Raw genomic sequence first — 21,962 nt, 5'->3', positions numbered from 1 at the left:
GGGCGTTGCAAGTAAGTTGCGTTTGATTGCAAATCCCTAAAATCAAGTGCAAGTCTTGCGTTTAATTGCAAATTAGCAATTGTACGCAAGTTACGTTCAATCCTGTTGCAAGAAAGAGTTGCGCTTGATATCAAGCCCAAATATCTAGCGTAAGTCTTGCAATCAATCGTAGATCAAGGACAACTTTGCAATAAAAATTTGGGGATATGCGCAAAATTTGCAACTGATTTCTGCAACTGATTTCTGCAATTGATTGCAACTTTCTTGCAACGCCCAATTAGAATGGTACCACAACCTCATCTAAAACTCTATTTATTATCCACATTGACATGAATTTAACACAGTGACTGAAGTACATGTAAAGCACAGTAGACCTGTGGCGTATAGGACAAATCACTGAACTGTAGATCACAAAGTATGAGGTTCAATTCCCAGCCATGGCACTTAGAAATTTTTTGGCAAGACATTAGCAGAGATGCCAACCCTCCCGATTTCATCGGGAGGCTCCCGATAATTCACCCCAACTCCTGACCTTACGATCACCATCCTAATCCTCCCATTTAAAAAAAAACTAAAAAAACTTTAGCATGTAGTAATTCCACTATGTTAAAAGACAAATTAAGAGAAGCGAAAGATTGTTTCAGCATATAGATCACCGTAACCAATGCGTGGATATTGACACCGAATCCAAATGGCGGAAAATCAGCAAAAGAAGACCAAGAAATGGTCTCAGAAGTATAAGACCGAATACAGTATCAAGTACCTGTGTATTCGGAAGTCTGAAAGGAATTCATCATGCATTTTGTACAATTTGTATGTTATTTTAAAAAAAAGTGGGAATTATTTAACTAAATACACATGTAAAATGCTGCAAAATAAGGCTCAGATTTCACCAGAGAGCGTCTAGAAACCCCAGAGCTTCCAGGGTCCTAAGGCGGGCCCTGGACCCCGGCCGCATGTGTCGGGCGCTACGTGCACATTATTTGGTGTCGGTTACAAATCCTCCCTATTTCTGTTTTCCAAAAGTTGGCATCTCTGCATTAGTCTACTTTGACAGCACTCAACCCAGGTGTAGAGGTTGGTACACTGTCACTGGTGGGATTCACTCACTGAATGCACTGAGCTGCAGGGTGAACTGCAGGTTGCCAGAGTTAGAGCAGCCTGGGTAATAATGTCCAAAGTTGTTTGGAGGTGGATAGAGAGGTTATGTCATAACGTAATATGCACTACCGGTATACAAGAATGGGGTAGTAGTAGGAGTAGGAGTGGTAGTAGTGGTAGCGCTTATTTTACCTGACTGCTAAGAAAGCATAAATGCTTGTCAGTAAGCAACCAGAGGACTGACGGCTTTAGGTCCTCTCCGAGAGAACTGATAATATACAAATAATACACATCAGTGAGGGCATTAGTAAGAATTACCCACACGAGGCACCTTTGGAACAGTCTAACACTCCTGAAGCAATAGCCGAGGGCGTTAGGACTGTTTTGAAGGTACCAAGTGTGGGTAATTTTACTAATGCCCGAACAAAATGATGTGTATTATTTGTTTTATAAGATTAGGTTTTATTTGTTTTATAAAATGATGTTTTCTAACATGATTTTGATAATGACCGGTCATTACCCAAATTACGCGTTAGGCAAAATAAATGCCTGGTCACGTGTACACTTTCAACCAATCATTTGATTAGGATCCACATAATCATCTTATAATGAGGATTAATGCCTTACCAAAGGGCACTAGCGCATCGCCTTGGTTTCGAACCCGGTCGCCGGATTACAAGATTAGTAGTAGTAGTAGTAGTAGAAGTAGTACCGGTAGGAGTAGGAATAGGAGTAGTAGTAGGTGTAGGAGTAGTAGGAGGAGTAGAATTAGTAGAAGTAGAAGTAGTAGTAGTAGTAGTAGTAGTAGTAATGGTAGGAGTAGTGGTAGTAGCAGTATGATATGATAGCATGCATACTTGTCCACCTGTGTTGAATGTTCACAGTGATAAAGATGAGCAGATCAAGCGACTGAAGGAGTTACAGAGACTGCAAGCCCAGCAGGCAGAGAGAGCACTAGAGGACTTTAAGAATCAGGTGGAAACCAACTCAGGAAGAATGTTTGACGACATGAAGACACAGGTTAGCAACAACATCAAAAACTTCTAGGGTGGTATTGTGGAAAATATGTCTGTTTTTTTTTTGCTGGGGAGAAGTCTGTTTATTTTCTTGTATAACACTGACTTCTGCAAAGATTTTCAAAACAAATGTGTTTGAAGACGAGCATTGATGAAAGAATACAAAATTTAGGTTTTCTGCGTACAGCACAAAACCCAAGTGTTGTATTCTTTGATCAAAATTCATCTTCAAACACATTTGTTTTGAAAATACGTGCAGAGTTGAGTGTTAAATAACATCCTCTTTCACATCATTACATAACTTAAGTGAAATTTTGCCATCCCATTTTTTAGCAAATTTGGGGCTCACAACACTTTAAAGGGGCTTTAAACCTGTATTTAATTTCCTTCATTAGATTCTACTGTAGACCAAGCTTCAAACCAGGGGGGGGGGGGGGGGGGCGGGGGGCGGGCGAAATCTTAGTAGTATTGAGAGCTGCTATATATATGTCTTGTTCTTATTTCTTCAGATGGCAAGGGTAGAAGTTGATCTGACCAAGTCTAAGGAGCTGAGAGAGAAGCAATCAAAGGAATACAAGAGACAGAGTGAAGAGGCAAGGAAAACACACCAACAACAGGTTAGATATCTACCTTATGGCTTAGTCCCACCTCCTGTAAAGCCACAAATTAGCTTTCATGAAACTTTCGCACATTTCTTGAGTAATCCAGATTTGTGGAAGTTAAGGCTTCAAAATATTAAAATCAGATTTTATCGCAACATGGAAGATTTTACAATCTGCAAAAGTTTAGTGCCATAATTTATTGCAATTCTTTATTGCAACATTTTGAGAAGTTTCATGTAGGGGATGTTTCTTGTTTATGATTATCTGATGTATAAATATATAATCACAGTAGGGGAGAGAGAAAGAGAAGGTGAAAGCGGGAGAGGAGAGGAGAGGGAGCGGGCTGACAAGGGTAGGAGGGTGTCAATCTTTTACAAATATAGGAGTAAAAAGAAACATATTTTATCCTATCATGACAATGAGAGCAATATAGGGCAAAAAAAGAGACAGAGAGAAAGTATGGGCTTCTGATGACACCATAAAGGAGTGAAAATGATTCATAGTTCACATTCTTAAAAAAGGTATTTCACAAAACCTGCTCTCGTTCATAAACCTCTGAGGTTGAGCAAGAGCTCACCCACCATGCAGAGCCTGAGAGGGAGAGAGAGCTAGGCTCTCGGTACAGCTTCAGGAGGAGAAGGTTAGGTTACAGGAAGAACAAGATCAGAGAGAGAGGTAGAGAGAAAGAAAGAAAGATGGAATGCAAGGGGGGTGCTTCACAAAGATTCAAAGTCAAACTTAACTCTAAGCTGGACTTGAATATTGTGGAGAGCCTTTTGTAGCCATATTTTGAAATATATATTCAAAAGCAAAAATTGAAGTATTTTAGACTTTTCATAAATTCCAAATCAAGAACATGAAATCTCCCATGATAATATAAAATATGAATGATTTGAATAACATTTTCTGCCATTTAAAATAACTTTTACAAAATATTTTCAAGGATGCTAACGGCTTTCCATAATTGTTAAGTTCAACTTAGGATCTTTGTGAAACACCCCCCTGCTTTGCAAATTCAGAAAGCACGCAGTAAAAATGAACAAATTTCACATTGTACAAAATGTTTCCTTTAAACATTACCACCTGTAGCTGTCTGAGCTTGAGCTTAGCCACCAGAGAGAGAGATCCAGGCTCCTGGAGCAATGTCAGGAGGGGAAGGATCAGCTCCAGGAGGAACAGGAGCAGCTCCTAGAGTCCACCAGGGAGCACCTGGAGCAGAAGATTAGGGTACTGGAATCACGCTCACAGGAGCAGCAGACTAAAGACGCAAAGGTCTGCATGACGATATCTTATGTATAATTATGGTGATGTGTACAGGCTCATAAGGCCATGTGCAGAGTGCAAATCCTGTTCGTATCTATAACTCTGTTTAACACGTCCAAACAAAAGCTGCAGCAAAATAAAAAATAATGTCTATTCTTGTACATAATGGCATGTGGGGTTAAGAAAATATCACTTGCATCAAATGCTAGTACCGGTACATGTAATGTACATGCACATGTTAAAATATGGGTAAATCCAAGGTATTTGATCATTTTGTGTCCTATGCATTATGTAGTATGAGGTTCATTTATTTTCAACATAAATTGACATCAAAAGTATTATTTTTACTATATATTTATCCTGTTCAAAATTTGAAAGCATCAAACATTTTAAAGGTGATATCGTGGCAGTTATTGTTGACCTTTACTCGTCAGAGTTGGTTTTGCTGAGAATATCAAAGGAAGAGACAAAACAGTATCCACTTCCCAGGATTGTAATCTTTGAGAAAAGGGCTTATTGACAGTTTAGAGTCTATTGAAGCACCCTGACACCAGTGGTATTTAGTAAATGGACTAAAGAAGGATTAGAACTCAATTGAAAAGTTGTGAATTGAGGATCATATTGTCCTAACACTGGGCTCAAATAAAAGCTCATCCTGTTCAATGTTATGTCCAAGCATCAATATACAGTTAATCCTGTCTACAGCGACCGCCCAAGGGAAACACAAAAAATGGTCTGTGTAGACAGGTGGTCTTTGTAGACAGGTTCCTTTAGTACATGTTTCAATGAGAAACCATATTCAAGGGAAACAAAAAATGTGCTTGTCGTAGACAGGTGCATGGTCGTTGTAGACAAGTGGTCACTAAAGCAGGTTTGACTGTATCAACTTTGTCTTTTTACAAGTTATTGGAAAGTAAGGAATACCTATGTCTATGGCCATAAAAAGATGAACACTAACACAATCAATTTCAGCTAAATTCAATTCAATTCAACATTTGTTACAGACATCAACATTTTAAAAAGTACAATTTACATCAAACATGAAATCATGTTAGAAAGTAATTCAAACCAGACAAGTCAAAGTCTCCAAAAACTGCTAAAATACCACCTTTACAATGATTTATGCTTGAATATTTTGGAATAATGCAGAATGAAATATATTTCAGATAATATTACTAAAATCTTCGTATTGCAAACAAATATATATATTCCCTCACTGAGCTTTAACTGAAAATTAATCTGTACAATTTTGTGTGCTTTTGTGGTACATGGTCACAATATGCTCATATTTTTTAATTACTCTTGTACTTAATTCATGACACTCCTTGTGGTTACTCGCCTCACCTATCATCCCAGTATAGCTTCCTGAGTGAGCTGACAAAGGGATGAATAATAAGACTGAACCAAGTACATGTTTTCTCTGACAAAGTCACTTCATTATAAAATGTGCATTTTCAATTATTTTGCAGGTTATCTTTGATCTGGAGCAGCAGCTGCGTGATGTTAAAGAAGAGATGTTACAGAGCGATTCATTGAGGAAACAACAACTGGTTGAATTAGGTCTACTCAGAGAAGAAGAGAGAAATAAAGTACAGAGAGAACATGAAACAGAGGTGAGAATTAGGTTTTCATCATAATAAACAAAATATTCAGATGCAAAAGCCACCCAAGTGTTTAGATTAATGAACAAAATGGTTTGTGAAAGATGAGGAGAGAAGAGTTGTTAATACACAGTAATTAATTGAGGAGACAACAGCTGGGCCCTTAACAAAAGTTCTGACCAAAGGAACAATGAACATGCAGTACTTAAAAAGAGATGATGAATATCAGTGTTCATCGTGGGATGCTGGTCTTACTTTCTGCTCAAGCAAAATTCTCTAAAAAAATAAAAATGGAAGGGTAGGTTTATTTATTGAATATATACTCATATTTTGTATGATACTAGTGAACTTCTTCTCATTTACATCCATGGTCACTTTTATTTGTCTTACTTGCACATGACTAGCAGAATTGCTGAGCATTACTATGTGTATTGATTATTAGCTGCTCTTTCACTGAAATTATAAGAGTGCACAAACTTGCAAATCTTTTTTATGCCTCCGTTACGAAGTAGCCGGAGGCATTATGTTTTCGGGTTGTCCGTCCGTCCGTCTGTACGTACGTCTGTACGTACGTCTGTACGTACGTACGTACGTCCCGTTCTCGTGATCGCGTTATCTGAAGAACCGATTGATGGATTCCTGCCAAACTTTGGTCATGTATGTATCTTGCAGAGCCGATGAACTGATTAGTTTTTGGGGTTACGAGGTCAAAGGTCAAAGGTCACAGGGCTCATTATGTATGCAAAAACAGCTCGTGATCGCGTTATCTGAAGAACCGATTGATGGATTCCTGCCAAACTTTGGTCATGTATGTATCTTGCAAAGTCAAAGAACTGATTAGATTTGGGGGTCATGAGGTTAAAGGTCAAAGGTCACAGGACTCATTATGTATGCAAAAACAGCTCGTGATCGCATTATCTCAAGAACCGATTGATGGATTGCTGCCAAACTTAGGTCATGTATGTTACTTGCAGAACCGATGAAGTGATTAGATTTTGGGGTCACGAGGTCAAAGGTCAAAGGCCACAACGCACATTATGTATGCAAAAACAGCTCGTGATCGCGTTCTCAAGAACCGATTGATGGATTCCTGCCAAAATTAGGTCGTGTATGTTACTTGCATAGCCAATGAACTGATTAGATTTTGGGGTCATGAGGTTAAGGTCAAAGGTCATGCGGCTCATGTATGCAAAAATAGCTTGTGATCGCATTATCATTAGAACAGATTGATGGATTCCTGCCAAACATAGATCATGTATGTATCTTGCAGAGCCAATGAACTGAGTAGATTCTTGGGTCATGAGGTCAAAGGTCATGGGCTCATTATGTATGCAAAAATAGCTTGTGAACACATTCTCATTAGAACTGACAGATGGATTACTATTTAACTCAGGACATCTTGCAGAGCCAATGAACTGAGTAGATTTTAGGGTCATGAGGTCAAAGATCAAAGGGTCATATATGTATATGAGAAATTGCTTGTAATCACGATATTCTGAGAACCTGTTAATGGATTACAATTGAACTTGAATTCGAAAAATGTCTTCTGTTTTGGTTTGTAAAATTGCTCTATGACGGAGGCATCATTTTCGACTGCGCGCAGTCGAATTCCATCTAGTTTCAGCTCATTTTCATGGCTGTCCTGATTATGAAGACGTAATGAGACCTTCTTTTTTTGGAGGACTTTCACATTCATTTATTCCTATGACATATGTAAATTAAATCTTTAGATACATGTATGAATGTATAATATTACTTTCGAATAATCAAAAACCAGTGTCTTATATCATTCTGACCATGATTATTCTAGTCACTTGGGTGAGGTTCGTTAAGTATGTTATCGCAAGTCCCATATGTGTGTTTTTACATCGGCCATGTTGAATCGAATTGACCACTGAAGCAGTCATTTCTTTAGATTATGACTGTAAACGTTGGTAGGTGTTGGATTAGGTCCCTTAATGCTTATATCACGAGAGTCAAGCTAGTTGTCTCACTGTAGCCCTCTACGTGAGCAAATATGCCAATGCAAGTTTTTGTGAAATACCACAGTATCACATAGGGCAGATTTCTTTGTGCGAGTGGCACTCTAACTGAGTGTTTAAGGTTAAAGACATGATACTGATTTTTGAAAGTCATGTTTACCGATATATGTTATTCTGAGAAAACACATATTTACTGATTTTCATAAAACTGTCTTTGTGAATGTTTACAACTCTATAACAGATAATGAGATCAAGATCAAATTTAATTGTGCATGATCCATGTTTTGCCAGGTGAGACAACTGAGATCTGAGATGGACCAATACAGGACAACATTGCACAAAGAAAACAGTACCCAAATGGAACAAGCCATGACGCAGGTCAGATACTAGTTTTTTACACTGAACTTGGTATACACAAATGAAGGATTTTGATAAACATGTACTGTCTAGTAACATGTGTGAAAAGGCTTTGATTTATTTTTAAAATGAAAACATCTGCAGGCTCTTGTGTTTAAATTGGAATAGAATTATCACTCCAATCATGAATATACGAAGCGTATTAAAAATTACGTAGTTCAACTACTATTTTGAAAGCGTGCCATAGAAAAAATTCTTTCCGAGTTATTACCTACTTGTACAATAAATCAAACAAATTTATCATGATTTACCCAATACCATTTGTATTGAATTTTTGTAATTTTTAGTAAAAAGAGCTTGTTCAAACATAGTATACAGCAAGGGATCCAGGATTTACCAAAGGGGGGGGGGGGGGGGGGGGGCGAAGCCACAGTGTGCAATATTGAGTTTTAGCAATTTTGTGCCCTGTTTCATTTAATTTGTTTTCAATAACTGTTATAAGCTAACGGTACTCTAATTGTGGCATTTGATTAGTTGAGAGCAATTTTGTCATAGAAATTTAGATTGCTATAAAGCTCTTGAGTTTTAGCAATTCTTGCTGTAGCCGATTTGCCCAAAATGCCTGGATGTAGCTACTTGGACGTGATTTCGAGCCACTTCCAGGACTTACATACCCCTGGTGTATGGCAGTGCGTGTGCAGTGCACGTATTATGCATGCCCAAATATACATGTGTCCGCGGGGAGGGAGGAGGCCATGGGAGATTCGCTACTAGTTTATGTGAATTTGTGAGAAAGAAAGGCTATTGGAGTGTACATGCTGCCTTGGGATCCCTAATTAGCAGTCTGTATACAAAAATAATGACAAATAAATACCCTTACCAGTGACACAAAATAAATAGGAGCCCTAGCTATCACATGTACCAATACTGTGCTGCATGTCTTTTTACTAAACTCATTTTGATGATTGTTTCTCTTCAGACTAATGAAAGGCTGAAGGATATTGAGAGAGACTACTCTAACAGACTGGACCAAGCAAATAAGGTACGTACATCTTCATTTACATGTGCTTTGTGTGTTTTATGTGATTATGCTATGTTATTTATCTGTTTGTTTGATTGTTTTTTTAATGTTTTTTTAATGTATTTCTATTGAAGGGTGGTAATATAGGGGATCAGCCTTGACAGGCCAATGGCCTTTGTTGATCCCTCGCATCCACCACCCTTCATCCTTCTTTCATAGAATCATGTACATAATTGTTGTTATATTTATATTGTTTAATTAATACTTATTTGTTTGTATATCTTCTGATGTGTTTTTAAAGAGATGTGAAATGAAAATTAAATTTAATTATCAATCATCTCCAATTATACTCCAAAGTTGGAATGGGGTGTATTGGCAATAAATGTGTATATTTATTTCGATTATTTAATTTTTGTTTTGTATTGCTGCTTTGTTTACAGACTATCAAAGAGCACCAGGAAACAGTCCATCAGCTGAGAGAAGAAAATCAAATGTAAGTATCTACTGTTAGGCATTGATTCGTCCACTATACATGCATTTGTTCGAACCCTTCTGTGCCATTATGTTCACCTATACATTATAGATTGAATTTTGTATATTAAAAAGATATATTACAGTCAAACCTGTCTATAGCGGCCACCCAAGGGAAACACAAAAAAAGGTCTTCGTAGACAGGTTCCTTTAGTACATGTTTCAATGAGAAACCATTTTCAAGGGAAACAAAAAAATTGGTCTTTATAGACAGGTGGGTCACTAAAGCAGGTTTGACTGTACTACTACTGGTAATAGTTTTCTCCATCTTTAATAAATTGCTTTTCTCATATTTCTCAATGTATCAGAGCTAAATCGAACATGGAGCTACAGCTGACTGAGACAGTGTCTAAACTTGAAGATGAGAAAGAGCTTTTAAGAAAACAACATGGAGCCTACAACAAGGTATGCTCAGTCGGACTCAGCTCAGTTAATAGAAAGCATTTCTACAATTCACTCAACTTTTCTGTCTTTCCATTCAGCAATGTGCCTTTGCAAACCTGTAAATCTAACAGCATTGAATGTACATAGTGTGAGTAGAAGAGTACAAGTACAGAGTTATTATGAGCCACAGGCTGTATTCTGAAAACAATGTTGTCTTTTATGTTAGGGAAACTAGGAGAAATGGCACTTGCCATTAGAGGTTGTGCAGAAGTCAATATATTGTGTAGTCGTGTTGCAGAGATTTTTGGCTGTACTGTAATTAGGCACTTCGCTGCCTGAAATCATCCTGTTTCTATATTATAATAATATTTGCATTTTTATAGCGCTTTATACTTTTTTCAAAGCGATTTACATTGTAATTGTTGAGAGCAAGGGAAGGGAGAAGTACACTTTATTTTATTAAGGATGCTTTTTTTTTTACATAAGATTAATATAGCGGTTTATAATATTTGTTTTTTATGAAATTGACGTTGTTCCAAGGAATATTTTTGATATAGCTAAATTTCTCTGGCTGCCTCCCTGCAGATGTCATGCAGTACTCTGATTGAAAAAAAGCTGATATAGAATATGTGATTAACAGTTCATATCATGCACTCTCAATTTCGCCATTTTCGTAATATAACCAAATTTATACTTACCTGGTAAGTGCCTTGATGCAAATTATTTGATTCACCTGTTAGTCAGAATGCAGAGTGCATGACATGTGATATTAGGTAGGGAAAGCCATAATGTTTGTCCTACCTAGCAACAAAGAATGTATGCAATTTGAATTCTGACTATTAGTGAGATATATTTATTTTGTAACAGGTGAATGATATAGTTTTTATCGAGGCCCTTTAATCTGTAAATGATCTGATGATGATTTGTCTAGGCTGTTCAAAGAGAACTGGATGATCAGAGACAAAGGATTAAACAGCTGGACAGAAGACTACAAGAAGAAGAACTAAATCATCAAGAAAAGGTACAGCTCGCTAATAAACACACTCACACTTTGGACATTTTCTCCACTTTTCCTTTTCTCTTTTCAGTTAATCCGCAGCAAGTGATAATTCAATAATATGAGGTGTTTGGAATGGATATTTAGATTTGTTTGAGCCAGCTTAGCATTATAAAGGTGTTTAAAACGGGTTAAACCTTAATATTTTGTGTTTTTAGGCTAAATCCATATCTAAAAAATTACCCGGTACAAGAATACGACTTTGCATCAAGTTCAATTTGACATATTTTATTTACTAGATTAATTCTTTTGTAAACCATTCAAATTATACGATTCGCTTTCGTAGTTGGGTCTGGAACCTCAAACACAAATCACCACGCAAAATCAATGTTGAAATTATTTCATAATATTTTCATATTATGAAAATGATACTTTAAAATTTATGGCTTATGTTAAATTGGGTATAGAAATGAAGAACAAATTCTGAAGAATTGGAAAGTACAGCATTCTGCCATGACAAGTGAAGATAATGCTCTCTATCATGAAAGAGCGATGCTGCAAAATGACCCTTAATATCACGCTCAATTCAGCCCACGCAAGTCAGTCAAGTTTGTAACGAGATGCTGAATAAATCTTCACTGTATTAAAGTCTCATTGGTATATGCGCTGCAATCTGACTGTTTTTCTTTTCTAAATCTATGTAGAGGTTGCTCCGTCTCTGTGTCCTGGCTTGTACACCCTGCATCTTTGGTCTTTCTTTTTTTCTTCTTTTCCTCTCTATTTGTTCTTTGTGTTCATCTCCTTGTCAATTTCACTCTTTCTCTGCATATGTCTCCTGCGTCTATTCTGTTCCACATTGTGCATGTCCCTTATCCATCTGTATCTCTGTGCTTTGCTCCCCTAGGCCCAAGCTAATCCTAGCCTCCCTTAAGTCTACTGGTTATATGGAAGAACAAGTGTCATCCTCTCCATTCCCTAAGAAAAATGCTCTAATATTTTTAATTAAATGGATACGTGTCAAACAAAATTAACTTAGTTACTAATGAGAGAGTAATTTTATACTTCATTTTTTGTTTGTATTTCTGTAGTTTCAGAGTTGATGTGATTGGAAGAGGTGGACTCTATGCACTTAGGCAGGGTTTTAAAAGGGTGCCTTTCGAGGAATATGGGCTTGTTTCTCTATATCTGTGTTACCATCATGCACTTTTCCCTGCATCGTCCTCACTAATCATAAGTATACATGCATATTCTCTTCCTAATGCTCTTCCTAAAAGTCAGTGGAGGAAATTTGCTCAAGTGTTTTCCGAAATATGTCAAACTCAAGTCTTCAAAATCTTTAATATATTGTCAAAGTAACTAAATAAAGTAGATACCAAAAAGCAGACATGTTTAAATTAATGATGGAACTGTACCAAGGAGACCATCTGGTGGTCTCCAGGACTGCTTCCTTTTTCTATTGAATTTAAAGGTATAGACCAGTTTTGGAAATGCCCCCATCTTAAAAAATGAAATGGAAGCTCTTTTATTACCAATCATTTGACTCGATACATGATGATACAAATTTTGCTGGGAAACCGCCTACTAATTGATATATTTGGTAAATTATCATATCGATCCAGCATGGATAGATATCGCGAATGCACTTCAACATTGAACATTTGGGCATATATTTCTGCTGTTATGCAAATTTAGGTTGAAGTATTGGCTTCTAAACCTCTGAAGGCAATAAAACAACATTGAATGGATATTTTGCACCCAAAACCCTTGAAACACAATTTTACCACTACCGGTCTTTACCTTTAGTAGAATTGAATGTTAGAAATGTTTTTCTATTGAATATTCATCTTAGGCCTTACAGTTACAGCATGATTTTGAGCAGAGGAATCGCGGTCTACTGCCTGCATCCATCAAAGATGTGAGTACAGCTCCTCCCCTTAGGCTGCATCAACATGTTGCTAGTTGATAGGGGCACTTCTCATAGCTGTAAAGGGGCACTTACTAGAGATGAAAAAGGGCACTTATGAGAATGGAAAATGGACACTTCTTGCAAAGGAAATGAGGAACTTGTTGAAGGAAAACGGGCACGTGTCAAATTATAAGGGGCATTTATGAGTAGGGGATAGGTCTCTTTTTGAAAATAAAATGGGGGCACTTATCACAAGGAAAAGGGACACTATATAGTAAGGAAAAGGGGCTCTTATCAGAGGTGAAAAGAACATCAAATTTCATAAAATTCAGATGATGGGCTACCGCGCAGCATCCAAAAATGGCGTGCTACTTCTCTCTTATCAAACTATACATGTTTAAAGTTACTACTCCAATGGCTGTTTTGCAACTTAACAGTGTTTTATACTTTGAAGATAGCTCCACAGACTTGCCCCTACCCTGATCTTATATATGAATGATTAGTAGATAAATATTCAAAAATGCTTCAAGTTATGTTAACAAAATTTCATATTTTTATGTGTATTGAGTCTATTTACACACCAAATTTCAAGACCTAAATATAGCTGCTCCATGATTGAGATCAGAGGGAGGGGGGAAGTTGAATTTGCCCCCTGCTGTAAAATGGCCTGGTATTTTCTTTCCCCTATAACATTGTCTCTTGCCAATCATATTTTGAATTGACCTTAGATTTTTGTATGCAGTTTACCCAGTAATGTTTTCATTGCAATGTGTTATATTTCTTTGTGTTTGCAGGAGTTAGATGGCACCATCTTGTCTCTGAAGTCTCAGGTTAACACACTGCAACAGAGACTGTTGGTTGTTCAGGAGGAAATCGATTTGAGGAACAAACACATTGCAAGATTCTCACCAACCAGGAATTGATACAATTAATGATCTCGTCTGTCTGTCTGTCTGTGTGTGTGTTTAGAAGTATAAGAAGCTTCAGTTCTGTCCTTGAGGTCCAATCCAATTTACCTTGTTGACAGAACAAAATTGTCTTGAGCAACGAGTACATTGCTAGAGTCTGTGAGCTAGGAACTAATATACAGTATACAACAAAATTAAGCACACCCCTTACAAAAAGTTAAAAATTCTAAAGTAACCTGTCCCAAAAATGTACTTAAATAAAGGGATTGGCTAACTTTGTCTCAGATTCTGAAACAATATCCTGGATTTAGCTCATGCTGCAATGATAATTATTACCCTTTAGGTCAGCCAGGAACCCCATGCAATTTTTGTAAGGGCTTAATATTACACCATATCACAGACACTGATAACATGTAGGGCCATGCATCTCAGATTTGACATTATTAAACGGTGCCTTACAGCAATGATAGAGTAGACATTATGTGATATGTGTATCGGAACACAACATATCGGTACACCCCAGGTTTTGTATGTGGATTGTCATTGGATTTTACAGTGTTATATTATTTTGTTTAATTACCTAGATTCCACTCATTTTCTGAAATATTCTGTGTGAAAAAATACAAATTATGTTGTATTCCTAATTTTGAGTTGAGAGATTCCTAATTTTTGCTGTGAAAGGCTGGCAGGTATCATCTTGAAGTGAAAAAAGGGTATTTTCATATTTGAGAACTGGGGGTGTTTCACAAAGATTCTAAGTCGAACTTAACTCTAAATTGGACTTAAATATTATGGAGAGCCATTTGTAGCCTTATAATGAATTATTCAAAAGCAAAAATTCAATTATTTTAGGCTTTTCATAAATTCCACATCAAGAACATGAAATCTGCTATGATAATAGAAAATATGAATGATTTGAATCAACATTTTATGCCTTTTGAAATAACTTTTACAAAATATTTTCAAGGATGCTAATGGCTTTCCATAGAGATAAGTTCAACTAGGATCTTTGTGAAACACCACCCTGGTCAATAATCTGTACTTCTGAATGACAGTGATCCCTAGTTTTATTTTAGCAGAAATTCCTTTCAGAAGAAGTAACAGGTGGATAAGTTTGAGTTACATAACATGTCAAATAACCTCAACCCACTGAGGCTCCTCTGGGCTCCTCTGGGCCTCATTCTATAACACACAAATTGGAGGAAGACAAAATGTCAAACTTTTGACCCCCTTTAAAAGTCAATACTGAGGAGTGGAACAGGAAAAAAATCAAAGTCATTTACTAGTATATGTTATCTTTACACTGATTACAATTAGGCCTTTAAAAAAAAGATGTTGTATTGCCCTTTGTGACCGACCAAAAAATCTTGAAATCTATGGTCTGCTTTTTTTACCGTTTTTTAGAAAAAAAATGTATTCAAGCATTCAAAACTGAGAAATATCAACCCAAAGAGGGAGTACAAAAAAAAAGTTTTAAAAAAAGTATTAAGAAAAAGATTTCCGACCGACCGACCCATGTTTTGGCACCTAAAGGGCAATAGCATGTTTTTTATAGGCCTTATATAGTGATAGGAAGCAATGATGACCATATAAACTTTTGACATCTATTAAAATTGACATTTATTCCAATATGTTTATTAGTACAGGAGTGTACTCATCTTTGTTGCTACTCTTTCTCACAATTATTCTTTAAACGTGATACTTTTGAAATGGAATTAATATTTTGTACATTGTTTACCTACAAAAGTATCGCAGAATGTCAATGTTATCAAGGCTTTCAGATTTGCATTTATAATACCACTTTACAAAAATGTATATTTTGAATATTCCATTTTTTGTTAAGGGTATACTTACTATTGTTGGATACTGTGCAGTATGATCATCTATTCCAGACTAATCATTTGGCTTCATGGTAGTTTTTTGCAATACAGTTCACCAGTTAGGAATTGATAAAAATGAGTGTATTCACAGCAACCTACGGTGCCTCAAATATAAAAACAAACTCTCCAAATCATTAAAAAAGTATGAACAGCCTTGATTGGATATGTGTCCTTAATAAAGCCTTTGATACTTGTCCTCAACTTGTGCCTTAGACTAGAATTTCCTCCTGAAAATACTGATTTCTGTTAAAGCCATTAATGTAGAAATTTAACTGAAGTGTTATAGTGATAGTTGGCAGCTCTGTGTGATTTTATTTTGAAAAGTGCAGTTTGTATTGGAATCGGAATGTAAGCAGGCGTTGTTTATACTATACATGCTAAGACTGTCTTCAATGCTCTTCCATAGCTTATAAATGCAGTCAACAAGCTGACTTACAAGTCATAATATTGAGTTTATTTAATGCAATTAACTGTCATATGTTACACAATCAGGGGCTTCTAGTATTTTTCTAAGAATGGCTGTGCTGTTTCTATTTGTAAAAAGAATCAAAGTTAGTGCAGTTTAGTACATGTATGTCTACCTAGCTATGGATTTAAAGTAAATGATTCTATTGTGAATGTGTTTTTGTTGTTGCAATTTCCCTCTTGTCCATGTAAATATGTAGTGCATTCCATTTTTAAATGAAAGGTATAGTGTTTATAGTGTATATTGTAAAGCTTTTATACATATAAATTCCTCTGTTTTGCAATTTCTCAATAATTTGTGAATATGTAAATATATTTATTGTCATTTAAAACAGACACGTATTTCTTTGGTTCTCTTTTGTTCTTTACTTTTGTAAAAGAATATTTTGCAGCCTTTTCTTCGTGATCACATTGTATGCCTTGTTGGTATTTTTTGCATTTCAAGATCATCTCTTTCCTTCTTGAACTATAAGGGTATATTCTTGGGCTTCTACTCTGGGTCACTTTTCGTCTTCCATATGGTTCCATCGGGTCCCTAGAATCCATTAAATAAAGTTACTCATCCATTTCCACATGCAATTCAATTCAATTCATTTATTTTTCCTCTTTCAATTTTACAATAATGGTACATTTTAACTTATTCATAAACATATACATGTAGATCAATTTGCACAATACAATACATTACAAAAATAAACATGAAATTGAAAGGGAAGGAGGGCCGACTAAAAAGCAGAGCTTGTAAGGTGTAGGCCCCCCTGTATAGAAGCATTTGATCTTTAGTTTACTGAAACTTGGCTGTTGTTAATTGTCCATGTCTGTCAAAGTGAGGGGCTTCAGGAATGATGAAGGACACTGTATTCATGCCTTGCATAAGCTATGGATATGGTTCTGTCTGATTACATACAATGCAATCTATCAAAAACTTTTTTCTTTTTCTAAGCCTCTAATTACTACTGAAATAAATAAGTGTTTTTAAAAAAGGATTTTTTTAAAAAAATTACATATATATATATATATATATATATATATATATATATATATATATTGAGAGAGAGAGAGAGAGAGAAGAAATAAAAGGAGTGTTCCCCCCCCCCCCCCCCACCCACTTATTCGCCGGCTGGCTGATTCGCCGCTAAAATCAATTCTCACGAATTGGGCAACAACAAAAAATTAGTGCTCCTTTATATAGTAAATAAACACTGTTCACCGAGTTTGCCCTAAACCATGTATGATTCTTGAAAGTCTTCAAATCATCGTCTTCACTCTACCTCAAAAATCTGCCAAGGGCATCTGAGTTGAATTAATATGATCTGTATAAAAAAATGAATTACAAATAATGAAAAACTGAAATTTTATCTCCATTGAAGATTTTACTTCTGCACATCATAATCTTTCTATCGATCAGCCTCTTGTCATTCGTCTTTACACTAGCTCACATGCATAATTCATCATCAAGAATAAAAATCATATTTTAGAATATATTTCTATCTATGCATGTCATCTTTCTTTTAACCAAAATATACTTTTAAGACGTTGATGGACATCACATACTTATAATGTACGGAGAGAGAAATGAGTGGCAATAGATAATTATGGGGTTGGAAAAGCCAAACGGCTTCTGTTGTGTCCCGATTTTTGTTTATGAGTGTGCCCTCATGAACAGTATGGATACCGTCAGGTCTTATACAGGCATTTTTAGTTTACACTGTTTTCTGGTTCCATTGCTAACTCATTTATTTCCCTTATTCGTTCTTCATAAGTTCATCATTCATGTTTCTTGCCAAGAGAGGGCAGCATGCAACAACCAAAGTGAAACGGGGAAGACAATAATCTGTTATTCTTCACGAACTATCACATGATCATCAACAACCGTCGATCTGTATTATGCATTTTAGGCTTACTTCTGAAATTTGGAATGCGTTGGTCTGTGGTCATAATCCGTAACTTATTACAATTAACGAAGCAAAAATGAACGCCCTTGCATTTATGGGCATATAATATTATGTTCCATCTGAAGTCTATTTATGTCTTCAGATCACATACGTTCTACTATTGCAATATGGCAAAGATTTTAGGGTGTTTGAATTTTACACTTTTCACTCTCCAATTTTCAATTATCTTTCGTTGTAATTCTCCTTGATAACGAAATTTATACAAGCATGACAAGATTAGTGTATTGATAGGCATACATGTACAGGTTTGCATCTTAATAAAGACTTCAACTTAGCGAATAGACCAAAACAAGTGGGGACGCGTACACTATAGCCCCAAGTGTTTTGTAATTATTCACATATACGGGTATTTATATCAATCATTCGTTAATTTTACTACATATTTACGACAATAAATGTTTACTCTATGGCTTGTACACATATGCCACGGTTGGCCCGCCCCCTGCGAAAATGTGCCCACTTACTTTATCCCTAAAATGTAATCTATTTTCAACATATCAACTTAAAAGGTCGATTTCAATACTCTATTGTATGTTCCATATAAATCTTGTTCGGATTACGTAATACCTCATTTTCATGTTCGTACATTTCATTATAATCCGTTGATAATTTGTTTTAAAAACGGCTATTTTTACCTTTTTTGGACTACGTATACCGAGTATACTGAGTATTCCACCGTATAGTAATTTTTGTCGTTAAGAATGATCAACTTGTAACTGTGTTGAATTCTTGATTTTCAGTATTTTTAAAATTCTATCTGTCTATGGATCCTAATTCGGTTATCATGCAGCCGAAGAAGTAGATGTTCAAGTTAATTATTTGACCTAGCTTCGACTTTCAAACAAAATGTAAAAATTAGCGAGTATCTCGAAATAGTTGTTTCGTTTTATACTCTTCTTGATAATGAGCCCTATCAGTGCAATCAGCTGGTGCAATTAACGCCCTGTCCGTCACAAACCTTAATAATAATTATGGACCCGTTACGTAATGAGGGCCGGATTTCATGAGATAAAACTAGGCGCCAACTAATACATGAAGTTCTGTTTCGTCATGTCATATGCATGAGTTGGGATATTAAATTGCAGTTGTGCGTCGGTCAATGGAGGTGCGCACCATATTTGTCTTTTTTTAGTTGATTGCCACTGTTTTTCTTACCTTATCTATGTTACTTTTGTATTTTTGCTTTTTCTTCTAATTTAATTCTACGGGTTATAGTCTTCTCTTAATCAGAACACTGTGCGCTTAGAAACATCAGTATTAAGCGCCTAATAAATGTTATGTATTATTATTATTATTACATAGGATGTGTGGAGATATGCGAGAGAAAGAAAGAGAAGAGAGAAAGAGGGAGAAAGAGGGAGGGAGAGAGGGGTGGGAAGAGAAGGGGGATTGTAATAGAGAGATGGAGAGAGAGAGACAGGGAGAGAGAGAAAGAGAGTGAGAGAGAGAGAGAGAGAGAGAGAGAGCAAGAGAGAAAGAGAAACGGGGAAAATTACTAGAAATAAAATGTTTAAAAAGTGAAAGAAATGTATTCCTTAGTAACATTAGTTCTAGGTTTTCTGGAGTATTTTCAACAATAAATGTCTTGTATTTGTCCTAGTTGAAAATTGTCTGTCAAACCCTTAACTAAACAAAATAGTTCTTAAATTAAATGCACAGTATGCCAATGGCGGATTGAATAGATCCAATGAATGAATCAGTTTGAAAGTTAGAGGCATCCGTAGATGAATTAATAAAAGTTTCCGTCGCTGTTGCAATTCCGTTGACACCAGACGCTATAATCGGGACAACATAACAAGCGACGCCGCTGTTTTAATTCTTTAATGATTCCGTATTTGCGCTCGAATCCCCATTCTTGTGCTTGTCTGTCTCCAGTTTTTATACAACGGATGCATAATAGCAACCGCAATTGGTGGGTATCGAGGAAATGTGGATGAATAATTCCATATACTTGCGGTCATTAAACGCCAGCGTCCGCGGGGGTAAAGATTAAGACAAAAAGGGTCTGTAAAGATTATAATGTCCTTTGAATATATAATTGGCCACAAAGTCAGATTTCAAGGTTGACTGCTGTAAGGGAGGTATATGATTAGGCCATGAGAACGACTAAATATAGAAGTTTTCGTTTCATAATTTGAGATAATCACAGGCAGGATTCATGGATCTTGATGCTGCTTCCGCCTGTTTAATAGCTTTGTTTCACCTGCCCGTATCTTGGAAGAAAATTTTTAAGTAGGCATACCAGGAGTTTGGGGTTTTCTTTCTTTTTTTCATAGGTTGAGTTGCAATATCTTTTGATTACAGACCTGCGGGGTCATTTGAAACAATAATATAAATATAGAAATAATAAAATTGAACAAATTAATTCACCCTCGGGTGCGAAAATACGTTTATTAAAAGAGACGCAAGATGTGCGTATTGCTCATGGTGAGATGTACATAACTAACTCATCCACAATAAAACAAACAATTAATCACATCATCAAGGCCTCTATCACCTTCAAAGTCGAACAACATCCATCCCTACCAAACTATAGTAAAAAGAAACCGGAATTTGAGGTAAAATGACTGACACTGACAAATGAAATTAAATGTACTCCACCTCGGAGTCGAAGTTTAATGAACAAAACAAATTATTAAAAATGAGAGGTAGCATACCTAAGAAAAATTAAAACATGATAAAAGATGAGAAAAAAACCCCACAACTCCTTGCTCAATAATAAGCATCAACATAATACAAAATCATGCACCCAATTTGCTGGGATATACCATGTTAAATCAAAACTGAATACCCGTAGAGTTACAATTTTTAACAAAGGGATAGTTGAGTTATGTTGCAGAGGGCGCTACACGAAATAATTTGTTGTGAGATAATGAAAAACTGAGTGCCAAATTTGAAAGAACATAATATTTAAATGACAAAATCATCTTTGTTTGGTCAAAATCCGTTCATAGACAGCTGAAATATAACGATTTCTAATACTAGTACTAGTGTACCTCCACAAATATTAGATATTTTGAAAAAATTGAAAAAAAACCGTTGAAAATCGTTGAAAAAAATGAAATAACGCCTTTTACGTCGTATTTCAGCCAATGCCGATGCTGGTTCTTTGGTTGGCATGTTGTTGTTGCTGATATTATCCACAATCAGCCGGCTCATGTATTGTTATTTTTAATTAAATAATTAATTAACGGTCACCGTGTATTTTTGAAAGTGGAGCTGAATCGGTATGATCGTATTGGCTAAATTTCACACATTTTGGGGTCCAAAATTACCTTCATAGCAATTGTAGGTTCTAAAAGGGCACTATAAATGTCATAGATAAGAATAAGAGCAATAACCATGCACTTTGAAGGCAGGGGTGTCGATTTGTATCCGTGGTTGGGGGGATGAAAGGGGCCAAAATATTTTCGGCAATGGATCAAAGCAACCAAGAGGTAGAAGCGTGTGGCAGGTTGCACCCCTCCCTTCCAAGTTATAACTTTTTCAAGTCACCCTCAATAAAGATAACATTTCAGAGAATATGGGACCCATGTGGGGCCCACATGAGCTTGCTACCTGGGTTATTATCCTCTCAAGTGCGTAATTACCAGGATTTTATTTTAGGGGGTGGTAGTGAGCTCTGACAATTCATTAAATTATTAAAGAAAGAAGACGATTCGTTGTACCATCCTCGACTATCAATCCTTGTTTGAATCAAGTTCCCCTTTCTCCGCGCGTAGCGCGGAAGCTCTGACGTTTCATTAAATTATTAAAGAAAGAAGACGATTCGTTGTACCATTCTCGACTCTTAATCCTTGTCTGAATTCAGTTTCCCCCCCCCTCCCGCGCAAAGCGCGGAAGCTCTGACGTTTCATTAAATTATAAGAGAAAGAAGACGATTCGTTGTACCGTTCTCGACTATTAACCCTTGTTTGAATCAAGTTCCCCTTCCTTCGCGCGAAGCGCGGAAGCTTTGATGTTTCATTGAATTATTAGAGAAAGAAGACAAAA

At 36.3% G+C, this 21,962-nt stretch overlaps 1 protein-coding gene across 4 annotated transcripts in view; it reads left to right on the top strand.

The window, feature by feature from the left end:
• Positions 1 to 14,499, top strand: part of LOC576526 (centrosomal protein of 112 kDa) — a 29,283-nt gene extending 14,784 nt beyond the window's left edge. For 2 of the 4 annotated variants that reach the window (XM_030984487.1, XM_030984486.1), the window contains exons 16-26: positions 1,986 to 2,121; positions 2,627 to 2,734; positions 3,809 to 3,991; positions 5,452 to 5,595; positions 7,857 to 7,943; positions 8,902 to 8,964; positions 9,384 to 9,436; positions 9,783 to 9,879; positions 10,790 to 10,879; positions 12,705 to 12,770; positions 13,556 to 14,499. In XM_030984487.1, the coding sequence (XP_030840347.1) occupies positions 1,986 to 2,121; positions 2,627 to 2,734; positions 3,809 to 3,991; positions 5,452 to 5,595; positions 7,857 to 7,943; positions 8,902 to 8,964; positions 9,384 to 9,436; positions 9,783 to 9,879; positions 10,790 to 10,879; positions 12,705 to 12,770; positions 13,556 to 13,684 (1,156 nt within the window). In that variant the 3' untranslated portion in view covers positions 13,685 to 14,499. The remainder of the gene's footprint in view (positions 1 to 1,985; positions 2,122 to 2,626; positions 2,735 to 3,808; positions 3,992 to 5,451; positions 5,596 to 7,856; positions 7,944 to 8,901; positions 8,965 to 9,383; positions 9,437 to 9,782; positions 9,880 to 10,789; positions 10,880 to 12,704; positions 12,771 to 13,555) is intronic. The other 2 variants (XM_030984489.1, XM_030984488.1) reach the window with 2 other exon arrangements.
• The last annotated feature ends 7,463 nt before the right edge of the window (positions 14,500 to 21,962 follow it).

The sequence above is a fragment of the Strongylocentrotus purpuratus genome, unplaced genomic scaffold, assembly GCF_000002235.5.
Source record: "Strongylocentrotus purpuratus isolate Spur 01 unplaced genomic scaffold, Spur_5.0 spur5_scaffold_14, whole genome shotgun sequence".
Lineage (NCBI taxonomy): Eukaryota > Metazoa > Echinodermata > Echinoidea > Camarodonta > Strongylocentrotidae > Strongylocentrotus > Strongylocentrotus purpuratus.
This window is presented reverse-complemented; position numbering and strand designations above follow the sequence as displayed.